We start from the raw sequence: 18,250 nt of genomic DNA on the forward strand, positions 1-18,250 counted from the left end.
AGCCGTCAATCTCTCCCCATGCAAAGCTCGCCAAGTAAACGTAATTATAACTTGACTTCGCACCCCCATTCATTAGCGTCCATTAAAGCAACTATTACTCACGATGGTGGCCCGTACAGGTAGCTGTCGAACTCAGGATCGACCTCAGTAAAGTTGTGCTCAACTACTGGCAAAGGTGGCATCGACAATCCCAGTCCAAGTTGGTCGGTCTTCGTAGCCAACAGGACACGCGCGACGCCCAGATGATCGCGATGATCGCCGAGCACCACGAGCATGTTGAGAAGCAATAGACGGCAGTGATCACGCACGAGTGGTCGTGAATGGTCGAGGCCCAGGAACACGATGTGCAGCATTAGCGGCACGTGAATAGCCCAATCCAGCTGGATACCGTCGATCACAACATCGGTCAACAACATCACCGCGATGTTACATCTGCAATTGTTTGTTTGATCAATTTAATTTCATTGTTCTTTTTCCGTTAATTGTGGTGATTAAATCCTGTTTGCCATTCGTGTTACATTGCCGGTTCTCGATTGACACTCTCATGTTGAATTAATAGCAAGCCAAATCTGATAGGTACACGAATATTATCATTATATACTACTGTGGGCAAAAAGTAAGGTGAATTTTCAATTTAAACTTCGCGGGCTTAACATTTCGGGCTAGTTCTTTTTTTCTTGAGTTGGTAGGACTGCGAATGACATCTGGGACAAATTTCATGTCAATGTCATCATCAGTAATATATTTACGCTTGTGTTTACCAAACGACCAAGAGTGCATGTTTCGATTTTTACAATGTCTGATTTAATTGAGCAAAGAAGTGCCATCAAATTTTGTTTGCGGAATGAAATTTCGGCTGCGGAAACGTTGAGGATGTTGCGGAAGGCCTTTGGTGATTCTACCATGTCGCAGAAAAATGTTTATAAGTATTACAAAGACTTCAAAGAGGGTCGAGAACGTGTTGATGACTTGGAGCGCTCCGGACGACCATCGACGTCAACAGATGACCAACACGTCAATAAAGTGAAGGAATTAGTGCTCGAAAATCGTCAGTTGACTGTTAGAGACCTTACTGATATGATCGGAATATCAGAAGGATCTGTGAAAACAATTTTGAAAGATCATTTGGGCCTACGAAAAGTCAAATCTCGTTTGGTACCGAAAACGCTCAATTTCTTGCAACAAAGTCGCCGCGTTGATGTGTGTGAAACAATGCTTTCTGACTATCAGGACAAGCTCAAATGCATGATTACGGGAGATGAGACTTCTGGCTATTCCCAAAACTCAAGAGACCACTCCGGGGAACGCGTTTCGAGTCGATTGAGGAGATAAGAGCTGAATCGAAGAAGGCGCTGATGGCTATACCGGAAAGGGACTATTTGGCATGTTTCGAGGATTGGAAAAAACGTTGGCATAAGTGTATTTTATCGGGAGGGGATTACTTCGAAGGGGATGACATTGATGTAGAAGAATAAATAAAGATTTTTCATTTTACAAACAAATTCACCTTACTTTTTGCCCACAGTAGTATGATTTTGTTTTAGCGGCACACGTGAATACATTATCAAAACGCTATACTACAGGTAGCTTAAAATTTCAAGCCCCGCAGCAAATTTCTCGGGAACAAACAGAAATTAACCGATCCGTGTCTGTTAATAATATTGCGTGATAAATGCTTACAACCTCTCTCGTTAAATTCGGCGCGCTTCGCATCAATTCTCGAACGAGAGCTCGACTCTGACTTATTCAAAGTAACACTGACCTGTGAAATCCGCTGATCGGCTGCGAGCTGTCGGGCAAATACTCCGTAAGCGGAGCAAAGTATCCGCCGTACTCGGGCATCGGCAATGGATGCGGTTGCGGCACGTCGACCTTATCGCCTTGCGCGCTGTTACTCTTGCCGTTGAGCGCGACCGGCACATTACGTATGTAGTAGGCATCATCAGCTGTTAGCTGAAAGTCAAACCACTGTAAACAATACATTAAAAGCGCTGTAGATCCGTGTACATCCACCTATGAGCTTGCTATTAATTATATCGGCGATTCTTTACCTCGGTCTCCGTCAACGGTGTCGATTGCGAGTCGTCGGCTACCAGGGCTGAATTGTTCGCTACTCGTGTGCATTTCTGACTTGTTGACGGGAAGCCAGCTAGCGCTCGCAGTGCCGTTTCTGACTTGGAAACTCTGCATAATTTACAACATGTGAGTCAAATGTGTATACATATGTGTGTATGTGTATGCGCGTGAATATATGTATGTATATATATGTATTTTTTCTTCGCTAAAAGGATCGACGAGTCGAGTTAATACTGAAATTTTCTCGCTACATATCGAGTATAATAAAAAATCGCGCTCCGGGCAGTCGAAATGTAAATTGAAGAGTATACACAAGAGATAATTTTGCGAGCTCGGAATCGATGCTGCAGCATAAGCTTACAATTGTGGGATTTTGTAAAGTCCAATAACCCAATAATCCAACAAAAAACATATCTCTTGCGCGCGCCGTATATGTGTGTGTGTGTATTCACCGAGAAGTTGAAACTCCGGCTGCATGCCTTATCAATGCGCGAATTGGAATCGCATAATTCTCCACTCGGCCAATTAACGTGTGCATCGACTATAATAGTCAAGCAGCGGCGCTACTCACCCAGTTTTCACTGGATCCTCGCCGGAATGACGTTTGGTGTGTATAGTGCCTTTCTCCACTTGCTGGCCAAGCTGATCTTTAGCTTGCGGATTGCCCGGATCAGCTGCCGGTGCGTCGCTGTGAGATGACGCCTTGCGCATACTGGTTAATCGATAGAACGGTGGCGTTTGCGTCCGCTCGATTAAGCAATTAAGCGTCTCGACAGTTTGTAATTCCGTCATCATCTCGTCTACTAAACGCTCTGGACGTGCTCGACCTAAATACAGCACCACTCGCTTCGCCTGAAAACCATTTGCAAGCCTTGCTCCTTAAAGAATACTTTCGACGAAGCGCGAACAACCAAACGAAATGACCATCTTTTTAATTAAAAACTAAAATTGCCGGCTGTATTTTCATCTTTTCATATTAAGATATAATAAGCTATAAAAACATTCATTTCGAGGTACATCATTTTTTTTCTATGATTATAGCCGTCCTTCGGCTGAACTTTTTAGCTCATTTTAACTGAAAATCTCTGACGTATCTCCCTGAGTTAAAAAATTGAAATTATCCAGAGCAAGCAAGACACCAGTATTTCCATAATAACAAAGTCCATCCTTCAAAAACATGATAATGCACTTTCGCATGAGAAAAAAACAGACTACACAGAAAAAGGATTTTGTTTTCTCGTTTAACAGGAAAAATTGCGCTTTATCGCCGAGCTGGAATTTTGCATTAATGCAGTAATATATAAATATAGAAGTGACTTACGTAGGGCAGGAGCTCTTGTGGTGCCATGCCCGACACGATTATGAGGTAGCGTATTATCACCTTGAGATTGTTCGGCCAACAACCGCACAATGTCGCCCATAATTCCTCCGTCTCCTTTGGATGCTCGTCCGAAAACTAAATTTATTTTATGCAAATCGTACGTTAATGTCAATTAGCGTGATTTTTAAGAAAGCTAATGACTCTAATGAAGAGAAACACTAGCGGGTCAGCGACTAAATTAATGGAACAAAAAAACGTCGCCCCTTCGAACGAGCAATTCATCCTTGTCCTCGGCCGAAGGGTAATAATTTACATCGAAAGTAACGTTCTAGTTAACGCTTGACTGTTTATTGAAAGGAGAAAATGGCGTGTAACACAAGATGCCACGCCGCTGATAATCTATTATAAAAGCTCGTCTTCCTCGACGCATAGTCGAAGCCTCGTAACGGGTCGTCTAATCTTTCCATGTGTCGATATGGTTCGTTAGCACTAATTAAGTCGGATGATAAATCATGCGTTAAGTTGACTTCCCTTGCCCGTGGCTTTTCCGATTGCCAATCCATAGTGGCTTTTTCGTAGCGTCAACAATCCAACGGAACATGAACAGGAAGCGCGCAATAATCATTATTCCAAACTCCGTCAGCACAACCATGCATTTAAATGTTCCATAGATGAGGGCGAATGGGGATTTGCATTTGAATCAGTGCCGAAATGTCGGCAGCGAGGACAGAAAAAACTCACCTTGGCGGTTATGTAGAAAAGATTGTTCAGCACCATTTCAGTGGCCTCGACGCTACCCCAACCCTCGCGACGGCAACCTCCTCGGCTCACGTCGTTACCGTAGACCTGCAACAAACATTACCGTAAACGCCTTGCATAAGAGGATTCAATTCTGAAGAGGACAGGTCGTCGTGTGTGAGTTTTGAATTTTAATTTGCCTTCACGGATTTATTTTTCGCTCTCGTCATTTTTGACGGATTGTTTGTTAGGACTCGGACTTTGACAAACGATTGAATTGTGCGTGTATTTTTCTCTATACGCGCGTGCGTATCTTTATATTTGCCGCGTGGGGATACATCTATTTTACGAGCACCGCATTTCAATCGGATTCCATACAAATATAATATAGCTGGTTTTTCTTTTATTTTGTAGGTTCAATTTTACTCTAGAAGAACGGATGGGAAAAAGGTATCATTCTTAATAGCGCGGCAACGAAAGAATTGCGAATCAAAGTTCTTTTCCGAATATCATTTCAGCTATCTACGACTATATTGCATATAATGTTGCAATTAACTTGGCGGAGTAAATATTTCAATAATAAATTAACATAAATTATAAAGACAAATAGTCATCAACATTACGTAATTCCTCTTTCAAGAAAGTTTCATTTTTTTCTGATATTCGTAAGCGCCATGTGACGACGAACATACGATAAAATTAAATAGGGCACACGTAAAATGGAAAAGATTAATTAAGCATAGTCGGAACTGGAAAAACAATTCATGTTTCAAAGATAGATCAAGAAAAAATATATACTTTATATATATAGACACACACGCGCGCGCACGCAGAGTTGGCTTTCACCAGAGCACGTGTTGATTGAATGGCTATGCTGAATTAAAAAACATGAAAGAGCTGCTCATACATTAATACGTGCAACGCGCCGGGCAGGGGGCGTAGCTCAGATGGTAGAGCGCTCGCTTAGCATGCGAGAGGTACCGGGATCGATACCCGGCGCCTCCAAATTCTTTTTTCACAGTGTGAAACTTCATCTTTTTTAAGTCACTGACATTTATTTTTATGACATTCGCAATTAAATAAGTTATGTTTAATTAAGCGTAATTAGGTTAATTTAATTAATTACAATTAAATATTAAAAATCACAAAATAAAAGTTAAATCAAAATTGTCCTTATAAATGACAACAAATTAAATTGAAAACTATGCATGATAGAAACAAAATCTCAATGTCTCCAAAGAATCAATATTTTAAACACTTGCAGTCAAAAACTAGGAGGTGAATAAAAATATACTGAACAACACTTATAAATTTCTAATTCAATTAAAAATTAATTATGGATGCGTTGCGTACAGTTCATTTACTGATCGTATACCGCAAAAAATAAAATCAATCCTAAATACAAGTATGAGAATTGTCTCATAAACATATAAAACTCATAAACAATATAAAATTAGTCACCGACCTAACATTTCATTAAATAAATTTAAAATTCAACAAAGAGGACTGCGTAACTCGAATAAATAAAGAATCCAAGAAGAATGGAATATGATTTCATAAAATAAAACTTCAATAAACGATTTAAGAAATTAATAACCTAGAATAAAAAACTAAGAAAAAAAGTCTAACACACAAACTCCTACTTTACAAATAAAAACAACCGTAGATATTGCAAAACACTAATGTTACTTAAACATTTTGATTCATTGCTGACAATTCAACGTCGAAAAAATAAAACACAAGATAAGAAGCCTCTCAATATACGAATTACTCAACAATCCAAAATAGTGCAGTAATGTCATAAAATTTATAGAATCTATAAAGTTAAGATCCTTCTTATAAAAAATACGTGTAACGTAAATAAGTCATGTAATTTATTATATTTGTATCAATCTTATAATATTATAGTATTGAGATGAGTCGCTAATACTCATCAGGAGGTGCAACACAAAATAAATAAATGAAAAAAAATTTCTAGGTAAGTATTTTGCAAATCAGTGAATAAAAAGGGATATTTATTTACGTATTCATGTCTGCGTATTTCACCATCAAATATTTTTTAAACCGAAAGTTTACATAAATGAATAGAATTTTCGATACGAATCAAACAAATTTTGTTTTTCTTATTATTTCGATTAATATTTAAAATATGTTTCGATGTAAACATATAATAAATAAAAATCTATTTTTACTTGAACTAATTTTGAAGTTTTATTTCCCATATTTATTCTGAGAAAAATAAAAAAACTATTTTTAACATTTAACGAAAATATTTTTTTTTATGCAACATTGAAAATGCTCAAATTACGAATATTGATTTATTCTTCATATTTTTTACTGACAGCGTTATTCCGTTTGAGATTTTTTATTTCAGAGAGCGAACAGCTTAACATATATTTTTCGCTCTGATGCCTCTTACAACAAAAAATTATAAGCTAACAGAAACAAGTTTATAATTTTTTATTTAAATGGTGAAAAAAACGAATGTATTTTCATCTCCGGTGAAATTAATTAACAAAAACCTTGCATTAAAAAACCTTGTATTAAAAAAAATGTTGTATAAATAAATTCGCGATAATCGTTGAACTTCATGAAAAATTTAAAAATGTTACGAAGTATTCGTCATTATAATAATCATATGTATATTGTCCATTGATTCGCGATAAAAGAAAACGATAAGAATTTACTATTGAAATTCGACGTCAATTTACTGACTATTTATACCACAACTAGGCTTGTCAATTGAGTCGCTGACGACATATGCGTAGAACGTTTGATCATTTTCGTACGCCTTTCACCGAAAACTAGAGCGTGTCAATGTCAACTGAAAATACGGATCACGTTTAAAATACAATGCTCACGTTTAGGAGGCGTAGCTCAAATGGTATAGTGCTCGCTTAGCATGCGCGAGGTGCCGAGATCGATACCCGGGCGTCGTCTCTAAATGCCTTTTTACTTTTTTGAGATCCTAAATTTGTTTGTCGGTGCGAAGAAAAATAAATGATCGAACAGATCGAGCAGATGCTTTTGTAAAGAAACAATTCCTTAAAGCTGTTCAATTTTTTTTCATAGTAAGCATTTGCAATAGAGAACAACTCATAGGACTACTAAATTATGTTAACATCAATTTCAAAATTGAAAGTTGATTTATTTCAATCGGCACGCCAATCAGTACAAATATTTCCAATCTTCAATACAGCACGTTCACGATAAGTATCACGAATCACTCGAGTAAATGTCAATGCCGACTCGTTAACTGATAGAAAAGTACAGCGTTTATTAGAAGGATTAATATAATTAGCAGCGTTAACGAAAATTGTATCGCACAGAGTGCAGGTAAAAAATAAATTGGCAATCAACCTGAAAGAAATACAAACGAACGGAGAAATCGTTTGACTAAGCATCATTAGCGCGCAAATCAACACAGGGAACGCCAAATAAAAACGCGCTTACCGCCGTGTCGGAAAATGGCGTGCGACTGTTGATATATATATATATATATGCATCGCTCGTGTTGCGGTGATTAATGGCTATCCATTTTATGCTTTCAGCGTATACAGAAAAAGCTCATATAAAGCCAGTCTTCGCAAGCTCGTGCAATATCATCCTATATCTTACCCCCTGAGAGGTGCTCGACTCCTTAATTCGCCAATGAAACATTTACTGGAATAATAACTAACGCTAACTCACTCCAGTCAAGGTGTGTATTTTAAGATTGTTTTTTTCTGGTCGAAAGGCAAATGGTTTAATATAGTGCACGTGTGACTAATGACTTGGAAATAAAGATCCTAAAAATATACCTGGAATCAACTAATAGTAGGCGTCGTTGAAATCAACGCACCAACTTTCAGCGCGAACAGGTATTACATGGAAATTGTCAGCTGTCACGGAGATTGAAAATGATGTGTCATTCAAACGTTATACAATCCATTTTCTCTCGCGTTGTTCTGCGTTGCGGGACGCGTAGCAATTTTACGTCATAAATTTTGAAAGCTCCATCCTAATGTTATAAATAATAACGCTGCATCTCGAAACTCTTACTCATCTGTTTATTTGGTAACTAAATGCTCGCTTACTTGAAACTTGCCATAGCTCGCTCAATATACAGATCGACCACTCACACTCATACCATGTCTATCTTTATAATAATAATTGAAATAATTGGATTTCTGACAGTCGCAAAATATAATGCTGTCTAATTACAAATTTTACATATACTGTATCTTTGTGCTAATTCAATAAGTGTCAGATCCGTCTTTTAAAGCAAAAAATTATAAAAACCTAAGAGATCTATTACTTCTTTTGATCACAAATTGAGTTAAATTCTTGTTGGAATTATTTTGGGAAGTAGGGGAAGTAGGATGAATAGTAGAAATGACTAGAATAAATGAAAAATAATGTTAAAAATAGAATATCTGAAAATACTGTATAAATGACGTCAGTGATTGTGCCTTTTCAAACACGCTTTTCAAATGAATGACAGCAGCCTAAAAAGTGATTAGTTTTGCTCGTGCAAGGTATCGTTATCCGAATTGAAAATACAAATAAGACGCGTATACGTACTAAGTGTGGACAACTCAAATTTTATTGTTGATTAATGAGATTGTTGAAGCAATCGATTATCGCGAGACTATGGATGGTATTGGTTGTACTCGCACGGATTTTGCAAACAGCACCGTATAAAGTTGACGGCCAGGATCACCGATACCGTACACAACTGTCCAAAAATATTAGCACTTTATGAAATTGGCGAAGATAGTATTGTGCGATGAATCGTAATTAGATAGCATGACATTTCGCAACTTCCGAGGTTCTCAAAAATAACGTTTCGTGGATTGGAGCTAATACATTAAGATTAAGCAACTGTTGAAACAGTGCATCAAAGGCATAAATTCTTAGATACCGATATCACATAATGTTTGGCGCGCCTTCGACAGCTGACCTGGTTCACATACTGCTGCTGAGCTATAATCGTTTTCGTCGATTGGAATACCCTCTCTCTGGCAAAAATACTATTTTCTCTGTGTCGAGCGGAGAGAAGAACACTTACCACTCAGAGCTCCTACATGGCACATATAGTTTCTGTTCAGGGGATCGCGTTCCCTGTAAATGCTCGCTCGACTGTTTATGGCTTCACAAAGGAGAATTCCAATCGAAGCCAATTTGATCGATTTTTTACGGAACTTCCTGAAAAAAACTCGCATTACGCCGGGAATTGGCCACTGTAAGTAAAAGGAGTGGACACATTGCGGATCGTCGACGTTCTTAAAGCGATACTCGATCGTCCTGCAAGCTCGCACTTCTATTGTACATTGACGCGCATTCAATAGGCGATATCGCGCTTGATAGATTTTACTAACAAACAAACGTATTTCACATTAAATCCGTACTTTTTCGTTGAAATTTCGACACTCCAAAATACATCGTAATTCCAACAACCGAGAAAAAATATAAAAAAATGGAAAATCGATTGTAAATAACGAACCGCAAAGAAAAAGTATCTCTCGAATTCTACTTGCCGACTATATACACATATTCAGAGCATTTTTTTGTGTAATGCCAGACGTCGAGATTCAACGGCATTGGTGAAAAGACCTCTTCGCGCTCTTATCTTCTGCTCACCAGTCGGAGATGCCACGTGGGAAATTCTTTCTCTCTCCGTTGATTCGCGTAAAAACAGTCGCGCGCGACCTAAATAATAGCTAGGCCTCGGAATCTTCGATGGGTCGTTCGTATTGTCGAAGCTCTATCCTCTGCTACACGGAGTGCAAAAGAAGCTATCGCGTGGTTTTTGCAACGCGTCACACATTCTCAAGGCGCTTACGTCGTCGCGCACAATTGAAAAATTCACGCGACCGCTCATTTTTCACCGTTTAAGATACACAGCTGTGTTCTTTCATTACGTGGATTAGGTGCTAAGCATATTTGGAATACGATCTATGTCGCATGTATTACAATTTTTTAGCTAGCAAAACTCTGATCAAAATATTCTTTTGACGAAATTCAGACTGAATTAATGCATAGAACGTTGGAACATAAAACCATCCTAAAAATGATTTTATTGGAGCAGGGCGCGAAGAAGAGTTCCAGCGCATACGCAGTTAATTAGTCGTTCATTATAGCCAGCGTATAGCGACAGGCTGTTCTCGTTGCAACCACAAGAAGGCAGCTTCCTCTAATTCTCCTCTGTTTTTCTTTCTGCTACTCGGTTTGCCATTACAGTGCACAAGTGCACCAACATGGCTGCGGCAGAATTTGTAAGAACCGATATGATTTTGCCTCCCTGTTTATGGCTCTTATAGTAACGAGGCATTTGTGCAAATATTCAGAACACACAACTCAAACATAATAATTCGGAATCATCAAATACGTAATTCGTTCGGAACTCTCAACGAATTATTATATAGCAATGAATCTCAATAAATTAATTGCAGCAAAACTCTTATCGTTAGCATTATTGAATAAATATTCACAATTTCAACGAATAACGCTTTCAATAAAGCTATAACCAATGTATCAGTCAGTCAGCATTATTTGTTAAAAATTAAAAATAACTTTGATTATTAATAAATATTACTTTATACGATAGTTTAATCAGTAAACATTTTATGTTAAAAACAAATTAATGAAGACCAAGTAAACTATATTTTTTCAAATTTTTCCAAAATTCATAAAAAAAATCGGAGATACAACTTGCTCAGTTAGTAAAAACGCATGAACTATGTATGTATACATCAGACATCATGAAGTCATAGTGTTTATAATGACGGTAGAAATAAAAGATGCTATACTTCAGTAGTAGAGAAAAAGTGAAAAGTACTGTTTCGACCAACTTGAGTTTGATAAAATGTTTGACGTGAAAAGGAAAAAAGAAAATAAATATAAAGAATTCAATCAAAACTCTCTATAAAGAATGGAAATACTCTATTTACCGTGTTAATAACGGGATTCCACTTTTTCGCCAATGTGCTTGGTGTGGGATGAATAAAAAAAATGGTCTACAAGAGAAACGAAGAAAAAAATGTAAGAGGAATGCCACTCACCTGATAGTAACTGAGGGGATTGGACGGTGGTGGAACATTGGGGTCGACCAGTTCCATGTTATGTAGCCATGGTAGCAAGTACTGCAACAGCAGCTGGCGCACCTCGCGACGCGCTGTCTGGAATCTGTGAGTTATCTCTGCAATTGAACACATTCCGTTGGTAATTAACGTTTAATACACTTTTACTCAAGGCTTGAAATACTGAGCTTAAACATTTACAAACTTCTTATTTCCTCTCTCCGGGTTGAAACTCATGTCACCATTAGAAGAGAAATTCGCGGACTGTGCAAAATTAATTTCATATGGTTCATGTAAAATGTAATTTGAGGAATAACTAGACCCCAAGCTATTTTAACATATAATGAAGCATAAATACGGAAAATCCTTCAATTTTCCTTGCAAAATATATGACAGGTACAGTATTTGTACAAAAAAAGTTCAAGGGTTCTACATTAACTTTTATAAAAACGATCTCTATATCTGAAAAAATCCCCAGTAATCATAGGATTCTCAGTTGACTGCAAAAGTTTAATCCAGCTGACCTCCCCCAATTATTTTTCTAATTCACCTTCGTACGCGTGGTAAGATTTACATAATCCAATTATCGTGAAACAAGACTTTTGAAGAAGGAAGAATTATTGTGTTATTCAAGTGTTTCCCTCGTACTCCTCCTCTCTTTTACTGCTTGTAATTTCAAGTTGTGCTCGTTTCTCAAACCCCAGTTTCTGTGAGAATACGTTGTAACCGACGCCCTTTCCAGTCCAATATTATGCCAAATTTTAGGAAAATGTAATGGTACACAATTATTCAAATATTTACATTCAGTCAGTTTTAGTACGAAGTTGGGGTGGGGGGTGGAGCCTCACCTTGTGTCGTAAAAATTATCAAGGTTGCGCAATACGAGGGAATTAATTTTTTCCCTATGAATGACTTTTATTACTCTGTCGAGCGCGCCAGCTGCACATACTCATACCCGCGAATATGTAACATTAGGTCTGATGACGAGGAAGCTGCGTCCAACGTCACGAAACCTCGCATCACCGACGAGGAAGAAAACAATTTCTCAATTTTTATTATATATTGCGCGTCGCAAAAAATTAAATATGAATCGTAGTAGAAACGAGTTAAGATAAGATTGAATGCTCTCTTTTTTTTTCTTTTCTTGAGGGGAAAAAAACGAAACGTGAAATAAAATGAAAGTTTCAATTTTGCAAAATAATTACTAATTTATACCTCGTAAAAGAATTCATTGTACATATCCCGAGAGAAAAATACCCATGTACATACGAACTAAAATTTTCTTCGCAGTTAAAGCGAGTTTCAAAGTGTGAGTACGTCGTCGCGAACAAGTACTCGAATTAACCTTCGCTCCTTGTAATCTGCTTCCCAAGCGTCGTCCACTTGTTCAAGCGATGATTTTTCTCTCTTTCTGTACTTGAGCGTTCTCTAACGCCTTTTTTACATGAAACTTGCATTTTTTTTAAATTTTGTTGTCTCTAATTATACTCGTGTTGGCAAGCAACGTGCACGTACGAGCATGAGCTTTTAATCGGACTCGTCGACCGAGTACAGTGTTTCGTGATGAGTTTTCCTTTTATACTAGTTTTGATGCGATAAAACTGCGAAATTACGAGGTACGCGGCTTCACACGCGAATTAATGGAAGTTGCACGTTTTACATATTTTGCGTGCATTACAACTTGACCATTTAACGAGGATGTAAAACGGTACTTTTACTTTGATGAGTACACGTGACACAATTTTGTCAATTATAAAATAATCGTTTCATGAAATCAATTGTAATAAAAAAAGATTTGAATATTTCGTTAAAAATGCGATTAGATATTAGATCATAATAACAAGACAATCTGGAGTCATTTCACAAATTAAATCAATGTAGCAGTTAGTGAAAATAAACAAGAACATAAGGTTACACGCGTTATCAGCATCCAAATAAAAACAAAGCGTAAGAACTTATACATTTCTAGGACGCACTGTCACAAAATAAATCCAGCTTAACGTGTTCATTAAAATATAATCAAATCAACCATATAAAAAACAAATTCATTTAAACTTATCAAACAAATAAGAAAAAAAACAGTAAATAAATAGCAGGTTATTGGATTGAGCCAAAGGCACTAACGAGGAAATAGAATACATGCTATATTTCTATAGTGTATGTTAACGAAAGTATGGGAGAGAGAGAAGTAGGTCGAACAAAAAGCTATGGGCAAGTACATAGCTATTATTAGCATACCGAAAACGCAGAGGAAATATTTCATGCGGAATTCGAGGATGAGCTTTTTGTAAGCACGTAGCTATCTGATTGATTATATGAAAGCCTTCTTTTTGTTTCCACGTTCGTATTGAAATTGCGCGTGACGTTTGACGATTTTTCACTTCGTTAATAACTTGTTTTTATAAACCGTATACGTGAAATACATATACTTGAACTATATTCATTATTTTGTAGAGATATCGAAAAAAAATAAAATAATAAACTGGCATGAAAACAAAATTCCTCCTCAAGATATCAACCGAACATCAATGTTTGGAATCATTAATTAATTTAAAAATTCGTGCACAGAAATCTATACATATTGAAGAATTCTTCATTAACATCCCCGTTTAACGACAACGCAAAATAAAACTTCACTGACAATGTATTTTTGTTCACTTATAACATACATGCGTGTTTATGATAAACATAAATTTTAACTTGTGTTGACACAAACAAAATTATTTTTTAATTACATTATTTTTAATTAGTCAAAATTAAAATCTACCGATCACAATACATCACAAATAAAATTAAAAGGAATATTGATTTTATTTTTATCGATATGTGAGCGTAAAATTCAATTAAAAGTTTAGAAAATTTTTATTTTTTAATCGGTTCTCTTTGATTTTTGATATAACGATTAATTTGAGCGCAAAGCGTATAGATTATTTTTGAAAGCCGCAATATTTATCTATTGGTCCTCATTAATTATATTACCAATTCTAATGAATTTTAATTCATTTTTATCAGGTGTTAAAATTTTGGATGTTCAGAAATGAGAAAATTCTATAGGAGAAACTAAACAAGTGCAGCATGCAATTGTATAACCCTCTTCCCTTATCGCATTATGCATGCGTTTCCCGGCTGAGTACGTGTAACTGTTGGTTTCATAGCGCGATCAAGAGAAACAGATGGAGTAGGAGTAGTCTTACTCCAAGAGATACGCCTGCACATATTCCTTTAAAATAGTGTTTGACACTTACTCACACAAAATTATAGTGCGCGATTCTAAAACTTGGAATTTTCTTTCTTTAAGCACGGACGCTCAACTTTTTCCTTGTAAAAAAAAGAGGTTCTCGTTTCATTTTTGTGTTCTTCCTAGCATAAAATAAAAGTGTTTTTCAAATAAAGATAAAAGTAAAAATATGGCCCGCCGTCGCATCAGAAACTGGCTAAACTTGCTCGTAATGGTAAGCCAGAGATAACGATAAGAATTGTATTCATTGTATTCATGAAATTCTTTTAGTGTATTTGTATTGAACGTTGTTAATTTAATGTATATTGATCCAACACTATCGTAAATTACGCTATATATAAGCGATACAATCTTTTTCACCTGAAATCTGTCGGTTGCCTGTGCCTATGGCAGTCTGTGGCTTATAAGTGCTCTTCACATACCGTCAACACTAAGCAAGTGTTAGCCTTTAGGATATTTGCAAGGAGATCAATGTATCCAAAAGAAGAAACTGAAGTTAGGAAAAACTAACAGCAATCAAGTTAAGGTAAGTGCTACGTCGTCTTCGTTCTTCACGATCAATGAAACGTTTTGCAAATTCATTTAATCCCTTATTTTACTGCATTTTAGTAGTTCACGCCTTTTTTATAATTCCCATCGTTAAATAGAACTTTGAGTTTCCTTTTTAATAATGACGCATCATTCAATTGAAGTGTCTTATCCAATTTGAGACATCGAATAGAAAGACTTACATGGGATACGTTTAGAAGCTGTGAGAGGGGCTATGAAATAAAGAAACCGATCGCGTGAACCAACATTTGTCTCGGCTAGCGAAGATGTGAGGAGAAATGAGTACCGGAGAGAGAAAGAGAGCGAGCGTGTACGTGCGAGAGGGACCGAGGAAATTTTCCGGTTTCCGTTGGCCAAGCCGCAAATTTTCCGGGCGCGCTTGAATTTTAGTAATATTGCTACCTTTGCGAAACATTTGCTCGCAGAATTCCAACTCTATCTCTCTGATCGATGCGTGTTTATACCCCCCGCGTTTCAAGATGATAATATTCAACTTATTCTCAAAGAAAATTGATTCATTTAGTTAATACTTCAACAATAATTTGTTGTCATAAGAACGCTAATGTAATAATACAATAAGAAAACGTACAATTATTTTTCAGAACAAGAGAGTAGAGCAAAAAAAGAGCGAAGTTGAAAGGAATCTTTTGAGGTTAGTAAATCTATTTATTCGTTAAGTACATGTACCCTTTTATTCGACAACAAGTGTTATTAACAGTTGCAGATATTTATGCGATATAGGAAATTGAATAGTCTTTCAGAAATGGAGAAGATGTCTATAACAAAAATTACATTTATAATATTTACCATTCTATTCTGTATCTCTGAATGTTATTCATCAAATTGCAATACACTTGATAAACAAATACATGATTATGTGGCAAAACTAGAGCCTTTTTACGAAAAAATAAAGTCACATCAGACATTGTCCGCTAATGAAGCAAAAGTTGCAATTGAAATAGTGAAAAATTACTATAATTATCTGGTTGATCACAACATAGTTTACGCAAAACTCGCAAGGGATGTAGTAAATAATCATGGACTATTTGGAATAACAGCAAATGTTCACCTTGAATACACAGCCAAAGCCGAAGGACATGCCAATGACATAAAGAAGCTTCGGATTAATATACCGGTATCTTTGGCTTATAAGGATGCAAAATTGAGATCAGAATGTAAAGTTGTATCGTACAGAGCAATAGCAGATTATCATTACGAAACGTTTCAGCAGCAAGGTTTATCTAAATATGCTTGGGGGGGAACTTTATTAGAAGAATTTGCAGGCAGCGGCTCTTATATGCGCCTTGGTGGATACGACAAGACGATTCCTTTTTCACCAATCAAATTGACACAGGCAATCGCAACCAATAAAGAGGCAAATGGCGTCAAGGCTCGAGTGGCTCTCAATTCACTTAAACATCTTCTTTTAGTGGATTCAGGAAAAATATTACGTACTACTGTTTGTGAAAACTGGCCAGTTTTGTGCAATCCAGAAACCTTATAAACCGAGAAAAGCTATTTTTTGTCTTTAACCGGGAATATCAAACTTTGGAGGATGTAATAAGCAAATACTAGTATACACACAATAAAAATCCTAAAATATGAGCATAAGAATAATCAAATACAAAAATTACATCATTTTAAGCAAAGATATTCTGACGTAAGGTTGGATTTCCTCGGTATTTAAATCAAAAATTACTGTATTTACAAAAAATGCCATTTTGGAATTGTTGTCTTTGAAATAACATGTTGAAACATCTTATTTTTTTGCGAAATAGCAGTACCTCTCGTTATACCATTAGTTTGAAGAAATAAGTATTGGAACTTGTATGCTGATAAAAAAAATAACCTTTTCGACAATACATAATAACTCATGTAATTTATTGTAAAAATTAGATAAATTTTAGTAGTGTTATACCGTTATTGCAGGATTATATAAACATACAATAGAATAAAACGTAAATTAAAAAAAAAATTGTTATAACTTTAATTTTTTTTCTCCTCCTTTTAAAATCATAACCAAGAAATGCTTGATCGTAAAGAGTATTTGGATTATAAATATAAAGAGTACAAAGGCCAAAGCCGTAGCCCAAGCCATATTTGGCTTTCATTTGTGAATCGTTGCACAAACAAACTTCAGTCAGCAGTCGTGCGGAATGAGAAAGAATGAAAAGGGATGAAACGGATATCAGCGAAAGAAAAAAACCTTTATGAAGACTGATGTTTTCAATGGAAAATAGGAGTGCGTCTCGATTATCGGCTGCCTACTGCCGAGAATCTTTGGCCAAGTCGTTAATTGTCGTTTGGCGGGATACGCCAACAATTTAGCGGGATTAGCTGGTGATACGTTAGCGATTGCTTTCTTCTTTTCTTATTTTGTTTTTCTTTGATTTCGAACTGTTGTTTTGTCGAAGTTTCATTCGTTGAAACCATTCATTATTTATCTTGAAGTAATTAAAAAAGCGAAGTTGTGAACATCTAATAATTGTAAATGTGAAATTAAATCGTTTTCTTTTCTTTAAGCCCATAATTTTTTATATAATCCCAAGGATACCAATTTGAAAACAAATAATCTTATAGTATTTAATGGAATAGTAAAACATGTTTAACGATCATTTGTATATATTTTTAAGAACTGTTTTCTTATTCTATTGTGATTATGTCACTGAAAACAAGGACAGAGATAAATTTTTAGAAGTGATATTGATTTTTAGTAAAAGGCAAACAAGTAAGTTGAAGTCAAGCACCGAATGCTCATTTAACGAACCTTTGCTAAATAATCTGATATTAATTTAATTTCAAGCAAGGGGCAACGAATAAAAAAACTATCGTTGAAATGAGTTTACAGCTATCGACAAGCAAATTGACAAGCGGAAAGGTATCAAAATTCTTGTAGATAGATATCAGTTATGTAATTAGTACATTACGATACAAGTGCGGGAAAGTAGATTCTTGCCACGTGTGGCGTTTACGCCCGAGCGAAGCGATCTTTCAACGCACGTTTTCTGCCGAGCGTGCGGGAAAGACGCACTTTGCACACGGAGTATCGAAAATAATTATGAAGTAATGCAAGTGACGCTAAACTATGTGTTTGTTTCGAAATCAATCCATCACATAAAAAAATCGTTAACTTTATTGTTTAAAAAAAGAACGAGTTACTTGATCAAATGTTTTTTGGATTTCAAAATAAAAGTGTTATTCTGAACAATTTTGAATTATTAAGAAAGCTCGATTCCAAGGTAATCATCATAGAAACCTCCATAAATC

The 18,250-nt window shown here is 36.2% G+C and overlaps 1 protein-coding gene, 1 long non-coding RNA gene and 1 other non-coding gene across 4 annotated transcripts in view; 2 read left to right on the forward strand and 1 right to left on the reverse strand.

The window, feature by feature from the left end:
- LOC131665393 (protein furry) overlaps nucleotides 1-18,250 on the reverse strand; it is a 71,386-nt gene that overhangs the window by 16,346 nt on the left and 36,790 nt on the right. For both annotated transcript variants that reach the window (XM_058937265.1, XM_058937266.1), the window contains exons 25-31: nucleotides 11,179-11,315; nucleotides 4,139-4,243; nucleotides 3,398-3,532; nucleotides 2,648-2,928; nucleotides 2,052-2,184; nucleotides 1,763-1,968; nucleotides 103-432 (exon numbers count right to left, since the gene is read on the reverse strand). In XM_058937265.1, coding sequence (XP_058793248.1) covers nucleotides 103-432; nucleotides 1,763-1,968; nucleotides 2,052-2,184; nucleotides 2,648-2,928; nucleotides 3,398-3,532; nucleotides 4,139-4,243; nucleotides 11,179-11,315 — 1,327 coding nt within the window. The remainder of the gene's footprint in view (nucleotides 1-102; nucleotides 433-1,762; nucleotides 1,969-2,051; nucleotides 2,185-2,647; nucleotides 2,929-3,397; nucleotides 3,533-4,138; nucleotides 4,244-11,178; nucleotides 11,316-18,250) is intronic.
- Nucleotides 5,068-5,140, forward strand: Trnaa-agc (transfer RNA alanine (anticodon AGC)). The gene has a single exon. It is a non-coding gene; the product is annotated as a tRNA-Ala (tRNA).
- LOC131665396 (uncharacterized) lies at nucleotides 14,821-16,935 on the forward strand. Its single transcript, XR_009302027.1, has 3 exons — nucleotides 14,821-14,960; nucleotides 15,586-15,635; nucleotides 15,702-16,935. It is a non-coding gene; the product is annotated as an uncharacterized LOC131665396 (long non-coding RNA).

This window comes from Phymastichus coffea, unplaced genomic scaffold, assembly GCF_024137745.1.
Source record: "Phymastichus coffea isolate CEN01 unplaced genomic scaffold, Cenicafe_Pcof_1.1 PCOF00050, whole genome shotgun sequence".
Classification (NCBI taxonomy): Eukaryota; Metazoa; Arthropoda; class Insecta; order Hymenoptera; family Eulophidae; genus Phymastichus; species Phymastichus coffea.